Source organism: Lottia gigantea, assembly GCF_000327385.1.
Source record: "Lottia gigantea unplaced genomic scaffold LOTGIsca_13, whole genome shotgun sequence".
NCBI classification, from domain to species: domain Eukaryota; kingdom Metazoa; phylum Mollusca; class Gastropoda; family Lottiidae; genus Lottia; species Lottia gigantea.
Window position 1 is genome coordinate 2,336,739 of NW_008707425.1, and position 17,642 is coordinate 2,354,380.

The window sequence follows — 17,642 nt, forward strand, 5'->3', positions numbered from 1 at the left end:
TTTTCTGATATAATTAAGTCACAAGTTTTACGATTTCATCGAATTTGTACAAGATCGTCTGATTTCAACCAAGCCTGTACGATTGTTTTCTCAAAACTGAAAGAGCGTGGGTACTCTAAACGATTTTTACGAAACATAAAAAATTCCACCTTAGCGCAGATAGCAGCTAAAAACAGACTTTATGCCGAAGTACCTCCAGGTTTAAGAAGTGCTCCATGTTTGTCCAGTAGATGCAAAACATGTCCCTTTATATCAGAAACTCATTATTTTGTAAGCAACTCTACGAATAAAAGGTACCCGATCCAGGAACATCTAACATGTGAACATTCGAATGTAATATATTTAATTTCATGCAAGAAATGCCCCAAACAATATGTAGGAGAAACTAAGAATAATTTACGAACTCGCTTTAATGCTCATAGGTCAGACATCAAATTAAAGAAAGACAAGCCTGTTTCTAATCATTTCAACCTCGACGACCATTCAATAGACGATCTCACCCTAATCCCAATTGAGCGTATAGAAATTGACTTGCCCGAAGATGAAACTACCAAATTCCGTCAATCTAGGGAGGCCCATTGGATTGAGACATTGAATACAGCAAGACCTATAGGACTAAATATTCATCATAATGTAGGCATAGCACCCTTTGTTGTCCCGTTTAATACAACCAGCAATCGAGCAAGCAAGATAATTTATGCCCACTATAAGAGCCCTCAAGAGAAATTCCCCCATGTCTATAAGCAGAAAATGATAGTTGCATATTCAAAAAATAAGAACTTAAATGATAATATTGTTCATAGTAAACTAAAAACAATCAGAACATAACAGATACCATAATTATTTTTTCTAATTTCAGATCAGAATAAGAACAGAAGAAAACCAAATATCAAGACCCTTAATCCTAATTTCTAAATAAAGTGTCTGCTCCACCCTAGGCCTGTACATTTCGGAGAATTAAACCCTCCCTTCCCCGAAAACCAAATGTAAACGAGGATAGATTGAAACGAAAACTAACCGTTTTGGAAAGAAAACTTGGCGAAAACAGCGGATTGCTAGCAGAACTAGACAAGATTGATTCCGTGGACAAAACTGAGTTACAAAATTCAATATCCAAATTGAACAAAAAGATTGCGAAGCAAAAATCAGATGTTCAAAATATAATTAACAATCTCACACCTTCCATTGAAAAAGATACGTTGAAACGACAATTGACTGCTTTGGATACTAAATCACGGACGAATTAGAAAAATAACTGGCTGTGATTAAAAACTTTCTTCAAAATAAATTTCAAGATGATATCAACAAATACATTAAAGAACATGTCAATATTTTGGTATCTAGAATTCATGATGATTTTTTGAGACAAGAGAGAAAGTTGACCAAATTAGAAGCTATTGTCACGGATAAGTCATATTTTTTCTATCTTCCATTCGAAAGTGACACTCCCTTCGATAGAAACGGTGGTGGTTATATTTGTAAAGCCAAGATAAACATCGAAAAAGAAAAAAGAAAATATTCCTATCATCTTTACTAGGACCATACGAAAAAAGAAATGTCGTTAGTACGAGTAAATGTTGTTACTTCTAATACCCACGAACATAATAATGATAGGAATGTTATAGGGTGTCTATATGATATTACGTGGTTCGCTTTATTGAAAATTCACTTAATTTAACTTAAAAAATTAACTTCAAAGTAGACAACAATACATGATAGACAAACAAGAAGAGTTGAAAATAAAGTTAAGACAGTACAATGCATGTAGGAAAACATGGAGTAGAATCGATTATCTTTTCAAAACAGCAAGCACAGTTCTAACGGTGGGGGTAACGGTGGCAAAGGCCGTGACTGGTGGATTAATGCTTCCGGTCATCGTCCCAACCTCTTGCGGCCTCATCACGTTAGGTTTCACAAGCAAAAAGAAAGCTCATTATAAAAAGAAAACGGATATTTTGAATATGTATCTTAATCAATTGTACATCTTTTTCGAAAGATCGAGAGAAGACAAGAACAAAACAGTTGATGAATTAGAAAAATTCAATGACATTTTGGATAAATTCAATACAGAAATATCAGCGGTTAAAATAAAAAAATAATATATACTTAAAAAAAATATGAATAAAATTGAACACGATGAAACATTGATAGAAAACGCCCTATTTTCCGTTATGTTATCAAGGCTGTTTCCAATAAATTTAAAACATTCAAAGGACAAATTTAAATAGATGGAGAGATACTCGAGGAGGGAAATCACAGACAATACATGTCACTCCTCGGTTTCAATGCCAAAACTTTTCACAATATTTTTTCAAATATGGATAAAAAATCTGATGCTGCCGATTGGTATTTTACAGGAAAAATAATTGTAATGAAAGACAATTTCCAAGAAATCAAAGGATCAAAAGTTGGTAGAGGTGGAACTGATCTACTTAAAAAGATTAATGAATACAAAAGAGAAAATTGTTACATACCTACAGATGGTCACTGTTTTATCAAATCGTGTTTTGAACAAATATTTAACGTGTAAATTTCAAGAATTCATCAACGGGTTTTCAAAAGCAAAACTTTTCACAATATTTTTTCAAATATGGATAAAAAATCTGATGCTGCCGATTGGTATTTTACAGGAAAAATAATTGTAATGAAAGACAATTTCCAAGAAATCAAAGGATCAAAAGTTGGTAGAGGTGGAACTGATCTACTTAAAAAGATTAATGAATACAAAAGAGAAAATTGTTACATACCTACAGATGGTCACTGTTTTATCAAATCGTGTTTTGAACAAATATTTAACGTGTAAATTTCAAGAATTCATCAACGGGTTTTCAAAAGCAAATAGAGTGATGACTTGTGCTAGAATCAACGAATTCAACAAGACATTTAACACTTCGTTTCAAATTTATAATCCCAAAAATAGACATTTACATCCCAGAGACGTACACGATGAATTAGATTGGGTTTTTTTTTACCTTCACAACTCGCATTTCTGTCTGATAAGAAGAAGCCAAAAAGTTTGGGAATTCAAGAAATAGAAGACAATTACAACAGGTGTGGAAAACGTGTAGAGACGATTACCTAACTCAAGAAGAAAACGAAGACTGTTTCAAATGAAGTTAAATGAAAATTTCTTCTTTGCCAAAGTCTATGAACCTGTTTTTACCGTCTTTGATTTCCAGATTTATATCTTTGATCATGAATGAGTTAAGTGGTAAATAGGTCGTTTCAAACGGTTTCTCTATAATTCTGTATCCGATCGGCACCGCAAAAGTCGTTATACTGTATATGATTTGGCGTTTGTGCTTGTTGAAAAATCCACCGTTGATCAAATTACAAGGAATGTTGATTTTTCAAATCATTGTTAGCGTTATTCATCACCTAAATATATATTTTTGCATTTTTCATCATAACTTTCATCTTACTTTATATATACCCAAACTCAGTGTGACTTATTTGCAAAATCTGATCCCCATATTTTCACGCTAGCATATACAGTTTCCTCCTGTTACATCCGCTGTACATTCCCTCTCTAACCTCAAGTTATTTTCATTATGCTCCCCAACTACAACAGCCACTAGGAAGAAGCCAGAAATAGAAACACTAATCGGCAACCAAACCAATATCACGTACCCTACAACGGCCCTGTCTTCCATCGACCTCTACCACCTACCAATCGCCGACCACCAACCAACCCATCCAGCTATATCCCACCCCATCGCCGACCTACCTACAACACAGCCTACCAATCAAGAGGTAACCATCGACCTGACCAACAACAGAAACGACTACCAGCCCACCGACGCCAACCAGTCCCCACTCATAAGGAGGGAAGAACCCTTTGTGAAGGTGTTCTTCCAAGTTTTGCAGTGCCTCCATCATTTGGCAATCCTTACCCTTCAACAGCAAGGCCAACCAGCGTTTACCTTCAAACGCAAAGTCTCTGAGTTGGATAATGTTATCCGTCCAGCAATGAAAACATCAGCTGTCGACGCGAATATTAGATCCCTCAATCGGACATGGCTCTGTAAGGTTACGCAGGTCCTGATCGACCATAACCAAACCACACTTCAAGAGAAGCTGACCACCATTCGTACCAAGTCTTTATCATCACCTGTCGTCGACCGCATCGTTTCTCATACCCTGTCCTGGGCCCGTCGCTCCTATGGGAAACGTCTCACTCAAGCTGTAATCTCCAAATTCTACAAAACAATCAACGAAACAAAAAACAGAGTAACCATATCTCTACCAACTGAAATGGACACTACACCTGCACCATCTAGAGCCACCACGCTGCCGAACCAAACCCCTAAACGAGCCCGAAGTTCACCTACTCCTAGTCCAGCAGACATAGGTAAACGCTCTCGTAGAGAGGGCACACCCCTTCTCTTTTCACTTTCAGACTCGTCTTCCCCTTCCACACCATCTGAATCTTCACCACGTGATCCAGGATCCGCCAACCTTTCTTCCTTCTGTGAGTTTTTGGACCAGCAAACCACCCCTCAGTCTCCATCTAAGTCGAGACGTGTATCCAGACCTTCCCCCCCTCGAACCAGATCCCAGTCCGTTCCCAATGCTACAATTCTAACAACTACCAAACCAGTACCAATCACACCGTCGACGACCATTATATCCACTACCAAACCGTATTATCACCAAACCAAGGACAAATCATTATGGAAACTACCTGCTCTAAAGAAATCTACCTTAATAATTGGATCATCTAACCTGAATCGAATTACCAAAACCAGTTCAGACACCGAAATCCATCACATACAGTCAATCCTGGAATCATACGACCATGATCCCAAACCTACTACCTTTATTCTTCATGTAGGCCTCAACAACCGTGATCAGATACCAAAGACCTCCTTTAACCAAGCCCAGAAATTAATCGCCACAGCCAACAAAACCTCCCCAAACTCCAAGATCCTCTTCACATGTATACCCATTTCAAATAAAATCTCGAAGAAAGCACAACAGAACCTCAGCACTCTCAACAACATGATGATGGAGTCCAGTATCAACAGCGCAACAATCTTACCACCCTACGAAGAAGAATTCGAAACAGTTGATAATCTTCATTGGTCTCCAGAAACAGCAAACAGCATTTATTTGTTTTGGATACACCAGCTTCAAGCATCGAGTAAGTCTTTAAACTAATTACTGGGGATAAAAATACTGAGAGGCCACCACTTAAATGTAGTTAACTTGAGCCGCAAAATTCTCACACCCCTTCAGCATTCAATCTTAGACCGTAGACTTAAATTTATTCCCACACCAAAGATAGCTAACTTGAATTATCTTCGACCATCCATTGAACGATTTCAACGAAATCTTAGCTGCACATATTTTTTTTCGAAACAATGTTTATTCCTAAATGCACGTGGACACCCCCTCAGGCCGCCATCCATCCTGAAATATTGAAAGCATTTGCGAGTATGAATAGCCAAACAGTGAACCTTTCCATAACACACGAAAAGCCTAATCTCACACGAGTAGAACGTGAAGCGTTAAACTTACTTAAGAAAGACGATAGCATTGTTATTAAAAAAGTGACAAAGGTTCATGTTGTGTCATTCTGAATAGGGAGGATTACGTATCAGAAGCAGAGAATCAACTGAATAATCCTAAACATTATGCCATTTTACCGAAACCAATTTTCAAAGAAACTGCTAACATGATTAACAATATTCTTGCCGATTTAGTCAAAACTAGTTATCTCAAACAGAAACAATATGACTATCTGTCTGCCAAACCTGATTGTCGCGAGAGACATTTGTACACTTTGCCTAAAATCCATAAGAATCCAACCAAGGAGTGGTTTAACTCTAATAAAATCCCTAAAGGTCGCCCGATTATATCTCCCTCTGTGGTAGTGAGTCATATGCAGTGTCAGAATACATTGATCATTTCTTACTACCTCTAGTATGTCAACATCGCGCCTACCTTAAAGACACAACCGATTTTGTCAATAAAATAAAAAATCTTCGAGTTCCCTCTAATCCCTCTATCGACGTTTCTTCTATGTATACCAATATCGATAACACTACTGGTTTAACGGCAGTTCGTAAAGCTTTTAATAGAAACCCAGATCCAAACAGACCCGACGATGCAATTCTACAGCTTTTAGAGATTTGTCTTAGTCGAAACGATTTCACATTTAATGGTAAAACATATTTACAAACTTCAGGGACAGCAATGTGCAAACGATTCCCCCCTTCGCACGCAAACCTTTTCATGGCAGAGTGGGAACGTGAGGTGTTGCCTCTCTGTCCATTTGACCCACTTTTTACGGACGCTTTTTGGATGACATTTTTATGGTTTGGACTTATTCTATCGAACAGTTTTGGGATTTCTTTGAAATTCTCAACAACCACCATCCTTCTATCAAACTAACCGCAAACGTGAGTGACAAAAGCATAGACTTTCTCGATACCACAGTCTTTAAGGGAGATTCCATAGCAGAAACAAATAAACTGGATATTAAAGTGTATTTCAAAGAAACTGATACTCACCAACTCCTGCACAAGAGCTCCTTTCACCCAAAACATACCTTTTCTGGTATAATAAAGTCACAAGTTTTACGATTTCATCGAATTTGTACAAGATCTTCTGATTTCAACCAAGCCTGTACGATTGTTTTCTCAAACTGAAAGAGCGTGGGTACTCTAAACGATTTTTACGAAACATAAAAAATTCCACATTGGCACAGATAGCAGCTAAAAACAGACTTTATGCCGAAGTACCTCCAGATTTAAGAAGTGCTCCATGTTTGTCCAGTAGATGCAAAACATGTCCCTTTATATCAGAAACTCATTATTTTGTAAGCAACTCTACGAATAAAAGGTACCCGAATGTAATATATTTAATTTTATGCAAGCAATGTCCCAAACAATATGTAGGAGAAACTAAGAATAATTTACGAACTCGCTTTAATGCTCAAAGGTCAGACATCAAATTAAAGAAAGACAAGCCTGTTTCTAATCATTTCAACCTCGACGACCATTCAATAGACGATCTCACCCTAATCCCAATTGACCGTATAGAAATTGACTTGCCCGAAGATGAAACTACCAAATTCCGTCAATCTAGGGAAGCCCATTGGATTGAGACATTGAATACAGCAAAACCTATAGGACTAAATATTCATCATAATGTAGGCATAGCACCCTTTGTTGTCCCGTTTAATACAACCAGCAATCGAGCAAGCAAGATAGTTCATGCCCACTATAAAAGCCTTATATATATTATTTCCAATAATCTAACGACTCCTTCTTTATCTTTAAAGGGTTGGTACTATTTATATCATTACAATAAATAAATGGTTTAAGAAAAATGGTATGAAAGTACTAGAATGGTTCCGAAACACACCGGCTTATAAAATCCATCTATTACGTGAATAAAATTATTCATTATTTTTTTACTGTGAGATAATACGAATGACCCCAAATGACTAGGTGTTAGTCGTGTAGATTTAGGAGGTGTACAGTCAAATTCTTTTTCTTCTTCATTTATCTCAACGATATATTGAGTCTCGTTTACTTTAGGAAAGCTTTTGACGTGTGAATCGAAGTTGGTTTTTAAAGTTGCTTCACTCCATAGATGTCTCGATGTAGTTATATCCTTCTGAATAGATTTACCATACATTGAATTACCTACTAATTTCATACAATTACTACCTACGATATTACCTTCTCGTTTATATTTATTTCTTAGATCTCTCAAAATTAAAATATAATCTCTAAATTTTCTTCGTATACTATACCATCTAATATTCTAATAATTCGTCCACCGGCTTTAACTATTTCTTGAATATCAACCGATGTTAAAACTTCTGAACAGAAACCATTTCTGAAGCTGATTTTAGTGAAAGTTTCCTTATTACCTTCTTTGTTCGTAAAAGTAATTTTATCTTTAGCCGGTATGGGTTGGAAGAACATGTTGGTAGGATATTTAAACCAGACTGTTAAAATAGCCGTTCTAGGTCTGAATTTCTGCTCATTAAAGAGCTCATCAAATTCTTTATTTTCTTCCGGTAGAAACGGTCTACCACTTTCCGCTTTAGGATATTCGCTGTCTAATTCCGACATGGCGGAAGCGTACAAACCGTTAGCATCAAAGGCCATTAGTTTAGTACATTTTATTTTTTTAAGTTTTGAATTAACTTCCGTTTTAACTTTTTAAATTTTACTATATTCTTTAAATAAATCAATTATATTATCACTTTCACTAAACCCCTTTAATACATTACAAATTTCATTCGTTTTATTCGTTTCAAATAATTTTCGATTTGCCGAAACTCTTCCTCCTTTAATGGATTGTCTGATAAAATATCTTATAAAAGGGCGTGAGTAAACTTTTTCTACGTTTTCTTTTTCGGTTTGTTTTGGAATCATTCTAGTAGTTGCATACCATTCTTCAACCATTTCTTTATGGTAATGATACAAATAATACCAACCCTTTAAAGATAAAGAAGGAAATACAACTTCATTCATTTCTTGTTATATTTTATCACAAGATATAACGTATCTCTTTTAGCGTAAGGTTCCCATTCGTGTCTAAAAGATTCCCAATTATCTTTGGTGTATTTTGCAATATTGATATCAGTGATTTTTCTCAAATTCATCGGTAGATTAGATGAATTTACCCATGCCGCCAAACTAGATTTTTCATGTTGATAGGAATGCCTCTAGCTGTTACTAATGGACATTGCGTTAGTTTTTTCGCATTTTTAAGCACGATCCAGTTATCCCGGCTACCGGTATGAGAAAATAATGTTAATCTTTTTTGATCTATTTTTCCTAAACGTTACAACATTTGATCGATGCAATCTTTACCCACAAATATTCCTACTATATTTCTTTTTCTGGTACACTATCAGTGGAATTTAAATTTGGAAAGTTATGTTTTATTCTGTCTAACATTTTTCTTAGTTTTTCTAAATTAATTAACGTGCAAGAATAAGGAATGGCTTTATTCGTTTCTTTTTCGCTATAGGTTTCGCAATCCCATGCGTATAAACAATCATCGTGAATTGTTGGAAAACATTTAGTTTTAGAGTTGAAACTTGTGTTACCGCATTATCATCTCTACAAGTTCTCCTTACGTTTTCATCGTAATTATCTTCTATTTCTTTATTGCCTAAGGTTTTGTTATTTCTTCTAATGAGACAGAAATGTGATTTATGTAAGTAAAATACCCATTCTTTCTTTGGTTGAAAGTGTCTATGTTTGGGCATATAAATTTGAAAATAAGTATTAAATTTCTTATTGAATTCACAGATTCTACATTCTTTTGTGTAGTCTTTGTTCAAAACACGATTTACGCACTTTACAAAGCAGTAACAATTTATACCAGCATATTCATTTATCTTTTTGAGTAGGGTGGTACCACTACCCTTTTTTGATCTTTTATTTCTTTGAAATTGTTTCTATGTAAAATGATTTTTCCTGAGAAATACCAATCAGAAGCATCCGATTTTACATCCATTGTTGCGAAGAAATTGTGAAAAGTTTTGGCATTAAAGCCTACAAATTGCATGTTTTGTTTGTGTCCTCCATCTTGAATTATCTCTCCATCTAATTCAATTTGCCCATTAAATGTTATAAATTTATCAGAGATAAGCTTAATAACACTGGAAAAAGCACATTTGATATGAATGTTTCATCGTCTAAAATTTCAATTTTATTCACATTTTTTACGTATCTATTTTTTAACTAGGAATTTTTCACTTTTATTGATGATATTTCTACATCAAATTTATAAAAAATTTCATTGAATTCTTCTAATTCTTCAATGCTTATGTTCTTATCTTCTCTCGATCTTTCGAAAAATATGAATAATTTATTAAGATATATATTTAAAATTTCTGTTTTCTTTTTGTAATGAGATTTCTGTTTTGATGTAAAACCTAAAATAATCAATCCACAAGATGAAGTTTGAACGGCAGTGAACGCGGCTAATACAGTTGGGACAATTATTGGAAGCATTAATCCACCGGTTACGGCTGTTGCCACCGTTATCCCTACGTTAGAACTGTGCTTAATGTTTTGAAAACAGAATCAATTCTACTCCATGGTTTTCTACATTTGTTAAAGTGTTTTAGTTTTTCTTTTAGTTCGTTTTGTTTGTCTATCATATATTGTTGTCTACTTTCGAGTTCCATTTTTAGGTAATTAAATTAAGTGAACTTCTGATAAAGCAAAAGATGGAAAGTGTTTAACATCTACAATAGGTTGCCCAGGAAGATGTCCAACAGGTAGTATTTTTTCATTATCTTATATTATTATCATTATCTTATATTTGTTCTTTCGAATCATTAATCTTATTTATATGAACTGAAAATTTTGGTTTTTCGATATAGATTCTTATCGCACATCTACAGGTATATATACCTCCAACTTCTAATCTACCATTACGTTCCATTATTGATGAAAATATTATAAATTCTTTATTTTGTTGACTTTTATGAATATCGATTGAGGTAAATAAATCAGTTGAAGAGGTATATTCGAATGAATAACTATTATTAACAAAATATAGTTTGACGTATTCAAAGTCTGTCGTTCGTAATAACTCATAACTCATATTTACTTCCTTTTGTGGTTCTGCATTTCTAATAATACTTGTAGATGGTGGACTTTCCGTTTCCAATATCATATTAAAACTACCCAATCTAAGATTATAATTTTTTTATCTGGTATGATTAACATTCTAAACCTATCTATATATTTTCCACTCGTTTTAATTTCATATAAGTGTTTATCCTTGCTGTTTTCGTCGTTAATTTCAAATTCTTTAGTTTCTACATTTTCTGTACCAATGATAAACTGAAGAACTTTACGAGCGTTAAATAATTGATTAATTAATGTTGCATCTTGTCTGAAGAATATTGATTCAACTTTTACCTGAAAAGGAAAAGTTATTTCAATTACAATTTTTCTTTTCCTCGGAAAGTAAAAGGTAATGGATGATTATCATAAAATATATTATGGCGAATAACAGTATTTGCTTCATATTCTCTAATATTTGCTTCATATTTTCTAATATTTGCTGTAAATCCATATTTTTTATATTCATACTCTCTTGATCTATCAATATTATCAGTAATAGAAGCATTTTTATTACTCAATCTTTCAAATGGAAGACTAAAATAATACGATTTATTTTCTTCCTTGAGATACTTTTTTTCTAATGCGACTATATTTTTGTCCTGTTTCAAAACTGGGTTATTAATAGTGGTTATCTGTTGTTGAATAACACTATCATCAATGTTTTGTATTTGTTGTTGAATATATGTTTTGATTTCGCTATCATCTATATTTTGTATTTGTTGTTGAATATAGGTTTTAATTCTGCTATCATATATGTTTTGTATTTGTTGTTTAATAGTTCTTTTTGTAATTCAGTGTTAAGTTTAGTTTCCAGAGCATTTAATTCCTGTTGAAACGTATCTTCATTTTCATCTGAAATGTTATCTATTAATTGTTCAATGTCTAATTTTTGTTTTGCAATCTTATCCTCTAATTTGGATATTAATAATTTTATATAATTTTGAATAAAACTTATTAAACCTTTTACCTCTTGTTGTAGTTTAGTATCATTAATAAAAAAATTATTATTTAGTTGACGTTTGAAATCTTTACACATTACTTATTTTATCTTCTAAATGGTTTTTATTTACTTCAATTGAATTTATTTGTTCCCGTAAATATTTCTTGTGAACAGCGTCATTATCGTTTTCCGGAGACTTTAAATTAGTTACTTTGAAATTGTTCATATCTAAATCACCTTGAAGAGTGTCTCCGATTTGATCCATTTCACTTTATTTATCCACGCCGTAGTGTTAGGTTTTTTAGTTTCTAAAGCTAAAGAACCCAAGCCAAACTTGTTCGCCATTTTTATTGAGTTAAATTTATTATGATTTCTTCGAATTGTTTTCCTAAACTCAACTGATATAAAACCCAAAGTAAAAGCTGTCCACAAACTTTTTGACCCGGTAATTGAATTTGAAATGTTGAACATTTGATTGGTTGATTAGTCAATTGCACTATCTCTTCAGTGGGTTCTAATCCATAAGAATCGAAGAAATAAAAGTCATTTGAAGAGTGTTTGTACAAAGAAGAATGATGAACTACTTTTTGATCGGAAGTATGTATATTTGTTATAGCGTAAAATTTACCTTTCTTATATTTCAGATCATTTATTTCATCTCTCATACAATAATAAAACGGTGATATATTTAACTCTTTCGCCCATCTCATAAGTTGAAAGTTTGTGGTTGTATCGGTTCCATATTTATCGAGAAAGATATTCATTTTTAAAAGTCGGTTTTTTGAAGTTCGTTTTGATAAAACCAACCTATAATTTGTTCTTTGTCTTGATCAATTAATTCATATGTCGGAGGTACTATGGTGTTTACTTTATCAAGGATGAATATTTCGTTTGTCCAGTATTCAACGTAGCCTTTTTCGAATTTGCTTTTATATTTGAAAATACGAACTCGATCTCCGACTTTAAATTTGGGTTTGATATTTAAATTCTTTATTTCATTTTCGTAGTTATGTTGTGCGTTAATCGACTTTATAATATTTGGATTACTCGAGATTCCGTGAACTTTTTGAATAATTTATTTTTTAGAGTTCTATTATATCTCTCAATAACTACAGCTTCGCCTTCATTATGCGTGCTGTAAATTTCAAATCCTAGAGATTTCATATTTTTGTTATAAAATTCACTTCCTTTATCTACCCACAGTTTTTCTGGATGTCGGTTAGATTGTTTCATAATCGTTTTAAATGCGTGTTTGACTGATAATTCCGTTTTGTTTTTCAAAGGAATAACCCAAGCATATATCGTATACAAATCTATCACTGTTAAGCAATATTTATATCCTCTTTCGACTGGCATATGAATTAAATCGGCTGACCATATTTCATCTTTTTCAAACACTTTAACTTTTAAAAAGTTTTTAGTTTTTCTAAATTCTTTGTGAATTTCATCCGCCAATCCCATGCCTAATTTCATCGTTGCTTTTAACAGTTTAATGATCAGAGCCCTTTGCATTCTGCCTTTGAAAGTTGGATTTGGAATATTTACAAGTTCGATTATCATTTGTCTGTCTGCTTCGTGTCTGAAGTTTATGTCTTTGTTTCTGTGTAGTATGTCGTGTTGAAGCGCAGCGGCGTCAACTCTATTGACTGGTTCTTCGCCGGGTTTGGGTTTATCGTTTTCGTCTAATCGCAGATCTAACCTGGTACCTGGACCGGTGTAATTATGACCGGGAAGATGTTTTTCTCCGGGATATTTCGCCCATGGAAATCCAGGAAGAGAACCCAGTGATTTTTGTATATCTGAACCGAAATAAATTTTTGGAGGGTGAGCGACAATCATTTTTATCCTATAACTTTAAAACCTTTTCCTTTCCTTTCTTCTAATCTCCTGTTACGCAGTTCTCTTATTAGTTGTAATTCGTTCAACTCGTCAGATTTTTTTACTGCGTCGCTTATACTCTTTCCCGCTTGCGCGATTGTGCCGACGGCTTTCGCTCCGGTTGAAATGAGTGATTTGTTGTTTAAAACAAAGCTAGCTACTTTTGGAATTATTGTTTTACCTAGAGAAATAATGAAGAAAAGATACCGTCGCCTGAATAACCTTCGAATCTGTGTTGTTCGTGTTTTAGAATTAAACTCATCCTATTTTTAAATGAGTTAATTTAACGAAAAAATTGTGTTTCCAAAAAAAGAGTCATCTCCCTTCTACTACAAATAACATTACTTAAAACGAGACTATTAAAAATGTTATGTTATTTTTATATAAGGGTATTTTTAATATGCTTTTTTTTTGATGGAATGTGGGAAATTGATAGAAGGTGTTTTTTTGGTGTAAGAAATGTAGGGAGTATAGGTGTAATAATTTATAGGGAGTTTAGGTCTTTTTTAGTGTAAGAATGTATGAAATGTAGGGTGTTTAGGTCTTTTTTGGGACGGAATTGATGGAATGTAGGGTGTTTAGGTCTTTTTTGGGAGCTTACAGATTGGTCCCATTTTCCCCATGAAATAAAATGGAATGGGGAATCCCCGTGCGACCAATCTGTAAGCTCTAGTACTACTAACAAAACGAACTAAAAGAAAAACTAAAACACTTCAACAAATGTAGAAAAACATGGAGTAGAATTGATTCTGTTTTCAAAACATTAAGCACAGTTCTAACAGTAGGGATAACGGTGGCAACAGCCGTAACCGGTGGATTAATGCTTCCAATAATTGTCCCAACTGTATAAGCCACGTTCACTGCCGTTCAAACTTCATCTTGTGGATTGATTATTTTAGGTTTTACATCAAAACAGAAATCTCATTATAAAAAAAACAGAAATTTTAAATACATATCTTGATAAATTGTTTATATTTTTCGAAGATCCAGAGAAGATGAAAACATTGAAGAATTAGAAAAATTCAATGAAATTTTAGATAAATTTGATGTAGAAATATCATCAATAAAAGTTAAAAATTCCTAGTTAAAAAATAGTTGCTTAAAAAATATGAATAAAATTAAAATTTTAGACGATGAAACATTCATATCAATATACTTTTTTCCAGTATTATTAACCTTGTCTCTGATAAATTTACAACATTTAAAGGGCAAATTGAATTAGATGGAGAGATAATTCAAGATGGAGGACACAAAAAAAATGGAATTTGTAGGCTTTAATGCCAAAACTTTCAATTTCTTCGCAACTGTGAATGTAGAATCGGATGCTTCTGATTGGTATTTCTCAGGAAAAATCATTTTACGTAGAAACAATTTCAAAGAAATAAAAAGATCAAAAAAGGGTAGTGGTGTTACCCTACTCAAACAGAATGTAGTGACGGTATAAATTGTTATATACCAAGCGATGGATACTGCTTTGTAAAGTGCGTAAATTATGTTTTGAACAAAGACTACACAAAAGAATTTCAAGATTTCATCAACACTTTTTTAATATCAAACAGAAAAGGAGTTATGACAACTGCTAGAATCTGTTAATTCACTAAGAAATTTAATACTTATTTTCAAATTTATATGCCCAAACATTTTCAACCAAAGAAAGTATCCGAGGAATTAGATTGGGTATTTTACTTACATAAATCACATTTCTGTCTCATTAGACGAAACAACAAAACCTTAGGCATTAAAGAAATAGAAGATAATTACGATGAAAACGTATGGAGAACTTGTAAAGATGATAATGCGGTAACACAAGTTTCACCTCTAAAACTAAACGTTTTTCCAACAATTCATGATGGTTGTTTATACGCATGGGATTGTGAAACCTATAGCGAAAACGAAACGAATAAAGCCATTCCTTATTCTTGCACGTTAATTAATTTAGAAAAACTAAGAAAAATGTTAGACAGAATAAAACATAACTTTCCACATTTAAATCCCACTGATAGTGTACCAGAAGAATTTTATAATAAATTAATGAATATAGTAGAAATATTTGTGGGTAAAGATTGCATCGATCAAATGTTGCAACGTTTAGGAAAAATAGATCAAAAAAGAATAACATTAATTTCTCATAACGGTAGCGGTTTTGATAACTGGATCGTGCTTAAAAATGCGAAAAAACTAACGCAGTTTAACTAATTCATGAATATTTACAGAAAAAATGAGAAAAGACAAAAACAAATAATGGGCAACTCTAATTATTTGCAAAATATTAATTTCATTATTATGTTCCTATTAACATGAAAAATCTAGTTTGGCGGCATGGGGAAATTCATCTAATCTACCGATGAATTTGAGAAAGATCACAGATATCAATATTGCAAAATACACCGAAGATAATTTGGAATCTTTAAGACACCAATGGGAATCTTACGCTAAAAGAGATACGTTATGTCTCGGAGCATGTTTGATAAAATATAACAAAGTTATGAAAGAAGTTATATTCCAGAATATTTTCAATAATCTAACGGCTCCTTTTTATCTTTAAAGGGGTGGTATTATTTATATCATTACAATAAAGAAATGGTAAAAGAAGAATGGTATGAAAGTACTAGAATGGTTCCGAAACACACCGAAAAAGAAAACGTAGAAAAAGTTTACTCACATACACACCCTTTTATAAGATATTTTATCAGACAATCCATTAAAGGAGGAAGAGTTTCGGCAAATCAAAAATCATTTTAAACGAATGAAATGGATGAAATTTGTAATGTATTAAAGGAGTTTAGTGAAACACCAAGTGATAATATAAATGATTTATTTAAAGAATATAGTAAAAGTAAAATGGATAAAACGGAAGTTAATTCAAAACTTAAAAAAATAAAATGTACTAAACTAATGGCCTTTGATGCTAACGGTTTATACGCTTCAGCAATGTCAGATTTAGACAGTGAATATCCTAAAGCGGAAAGTGCGAGAGCCTTTCAACCGAAAAAAGAAGAAGATGAATTTGTCAAGCTCTTTAATGAGCAGAAATTTAGACCTAGAACGGCTATTTTAAAAGTCAGGTTTGAATATCCTACTAACATGTTCTTCCAATCCATACAAGCTAAAGATAAAATTACTTATACGAACAAAGAAGGTAATAAGGAAACTTGCACTAAAATCAGGTTTAGAAATGGTTTCTGTTCAGACGTTTTAACATCGGTCGATATTCAAGAAATAGTTAAAGCCGGTGGACGAATTATTAGAATATTAGATGGTATAGTATACGAAGAAAATTTTAAAACTCCACCATATAGAGATTAAATCTTAATTTTGAGAGATCTAAGAAATAAATATAAACGAGAAGGTAATATCGTAGGTAGTAATTGTATGAAATTATTTAGCGCGAAAAGTTAAATATAATATCATTCTTACTTCCGACGGTATTCTAAAAGAATATTCAAGAAGAGAATGAAGAGTGTTAATTTTTTTGTTTTAAATGAAATTGAATAACAATTTCCTCGTTAACAAAATCTAGAAACCTATTTTTAAATATGTCGTTTGAAATAGTTTCTCTATAATTCTATATTCAATCGGTACAGTGAAAGTTGGAATACTGTAAATAATTTGACGTTTGTGTTTATTGAAAAATCCACCGTTTATCAAATTGCAATGTATATTTATCACATCGATATCATTCTCGATATTAGCTTTGTGTGGTGCTAATGTTGATTGTGTATATATTTGTTTATCAAAGCCCAGTAAAGTATTCAATGAATTTTCTACATTGAAATCAACTAGACTCTAATTCCTCAATATCAATTTTATTTTGTTCAGGTTCAAATTACCTAAATTCAATATTGTTTTTACCATATACACTTCCTCCATATTCAGATAGGTAATCGCTAATGGCTACGTATTCATAGCTTCCTGGTAGTAAACGTATGGTTTTGAATGTAACTCCATTATCAGCTGATATTTTTATTTGATTATTTTTTTCGTTGATATTTCTAATTGAATTGTAAACAGAGAACTACTTTAATCCCAATTCATATTCTTGTTTGCGATCGAGTTCGTACTCATAATCTAGAGACAATTTAATGTCTGACTTATTTGAGGTGATAACGAATAATTGTTCTTTTCAATCACGCTTTTATAATCTATAATACCTTTCTCTAGGAATCTTTTTAGTATACAATTTACTTAATTATATTGTATATGTGATCGAT

The 17,642-nt window shown here is 32.9% G+C and overlaps 3 protein-coding genes across 3 annotated transcripts; 1 reads left to right on the forward strand and 2 right to left on the reverse strand.

Moving 5' to 3' along the window:
• Positions 1 to 7,727: 7,727 nt before the first annotated feature.
• Positions 7,728 to 8,090, reverse strand: LOTGIDRAFT_157220 (hypothetical protein; the record flags this gene model as incomplete). The annotated part of the gene is made up of 1 exon (XM_009048984.1): positions 7,728 to 8,090. The coding sequence occupies one exon, from the start codon at positions 8,088 to 8,090 to the stop codon at positions 7,728 to 7,730; it is 363 nt and encodes a 120-aa protein (XP_009047232.1).
• A 1,626-nt stretch (positions 8,091 to 9,716) lies between these two features.
• LOTGIDRAFT_157221 (hypothetical protein) lies at positions 9,717 to 11,898 on the reverse strand (the record flags this gene model as incomplete). The annotated part of the gene is made up of 4 exons (XM_009048985.1): positions 9,717 to 9,910; positions 10,395 to 10,675; positions 10,720 to 10,907; positions 11,791 to 11,898. The coding sequence occupies 4 exons, from the start codon at positions 11,896 to 11,898 to the stop codon at positions 9,717 to 9,719; spliced, it is 771 nt and encodes a 256-aa protein (XP_009047233.1).
• Positions 11,899 to 16,182: 4,284 nt separating this feature from the next.
• Positions 16,183 to 16,737, forward strand: LOTGIDRAFT_157222 (hypothetical protein; the record flags this gene model as incomplete). The annotated part of the gene is made up of 1 exon (XM_009048986.1): positions 16,183 to 16,737. One exon carries the CDS (start codon positions 16,183 to 16,185, stop codon positions 16,735 to 16,737), a length of 555 nt encoding a protein of 184 aa, XP_009047234.1.
• Between the last annotated feature and the right edge of the window lie 905 nt (positions 16,738 to 17,642).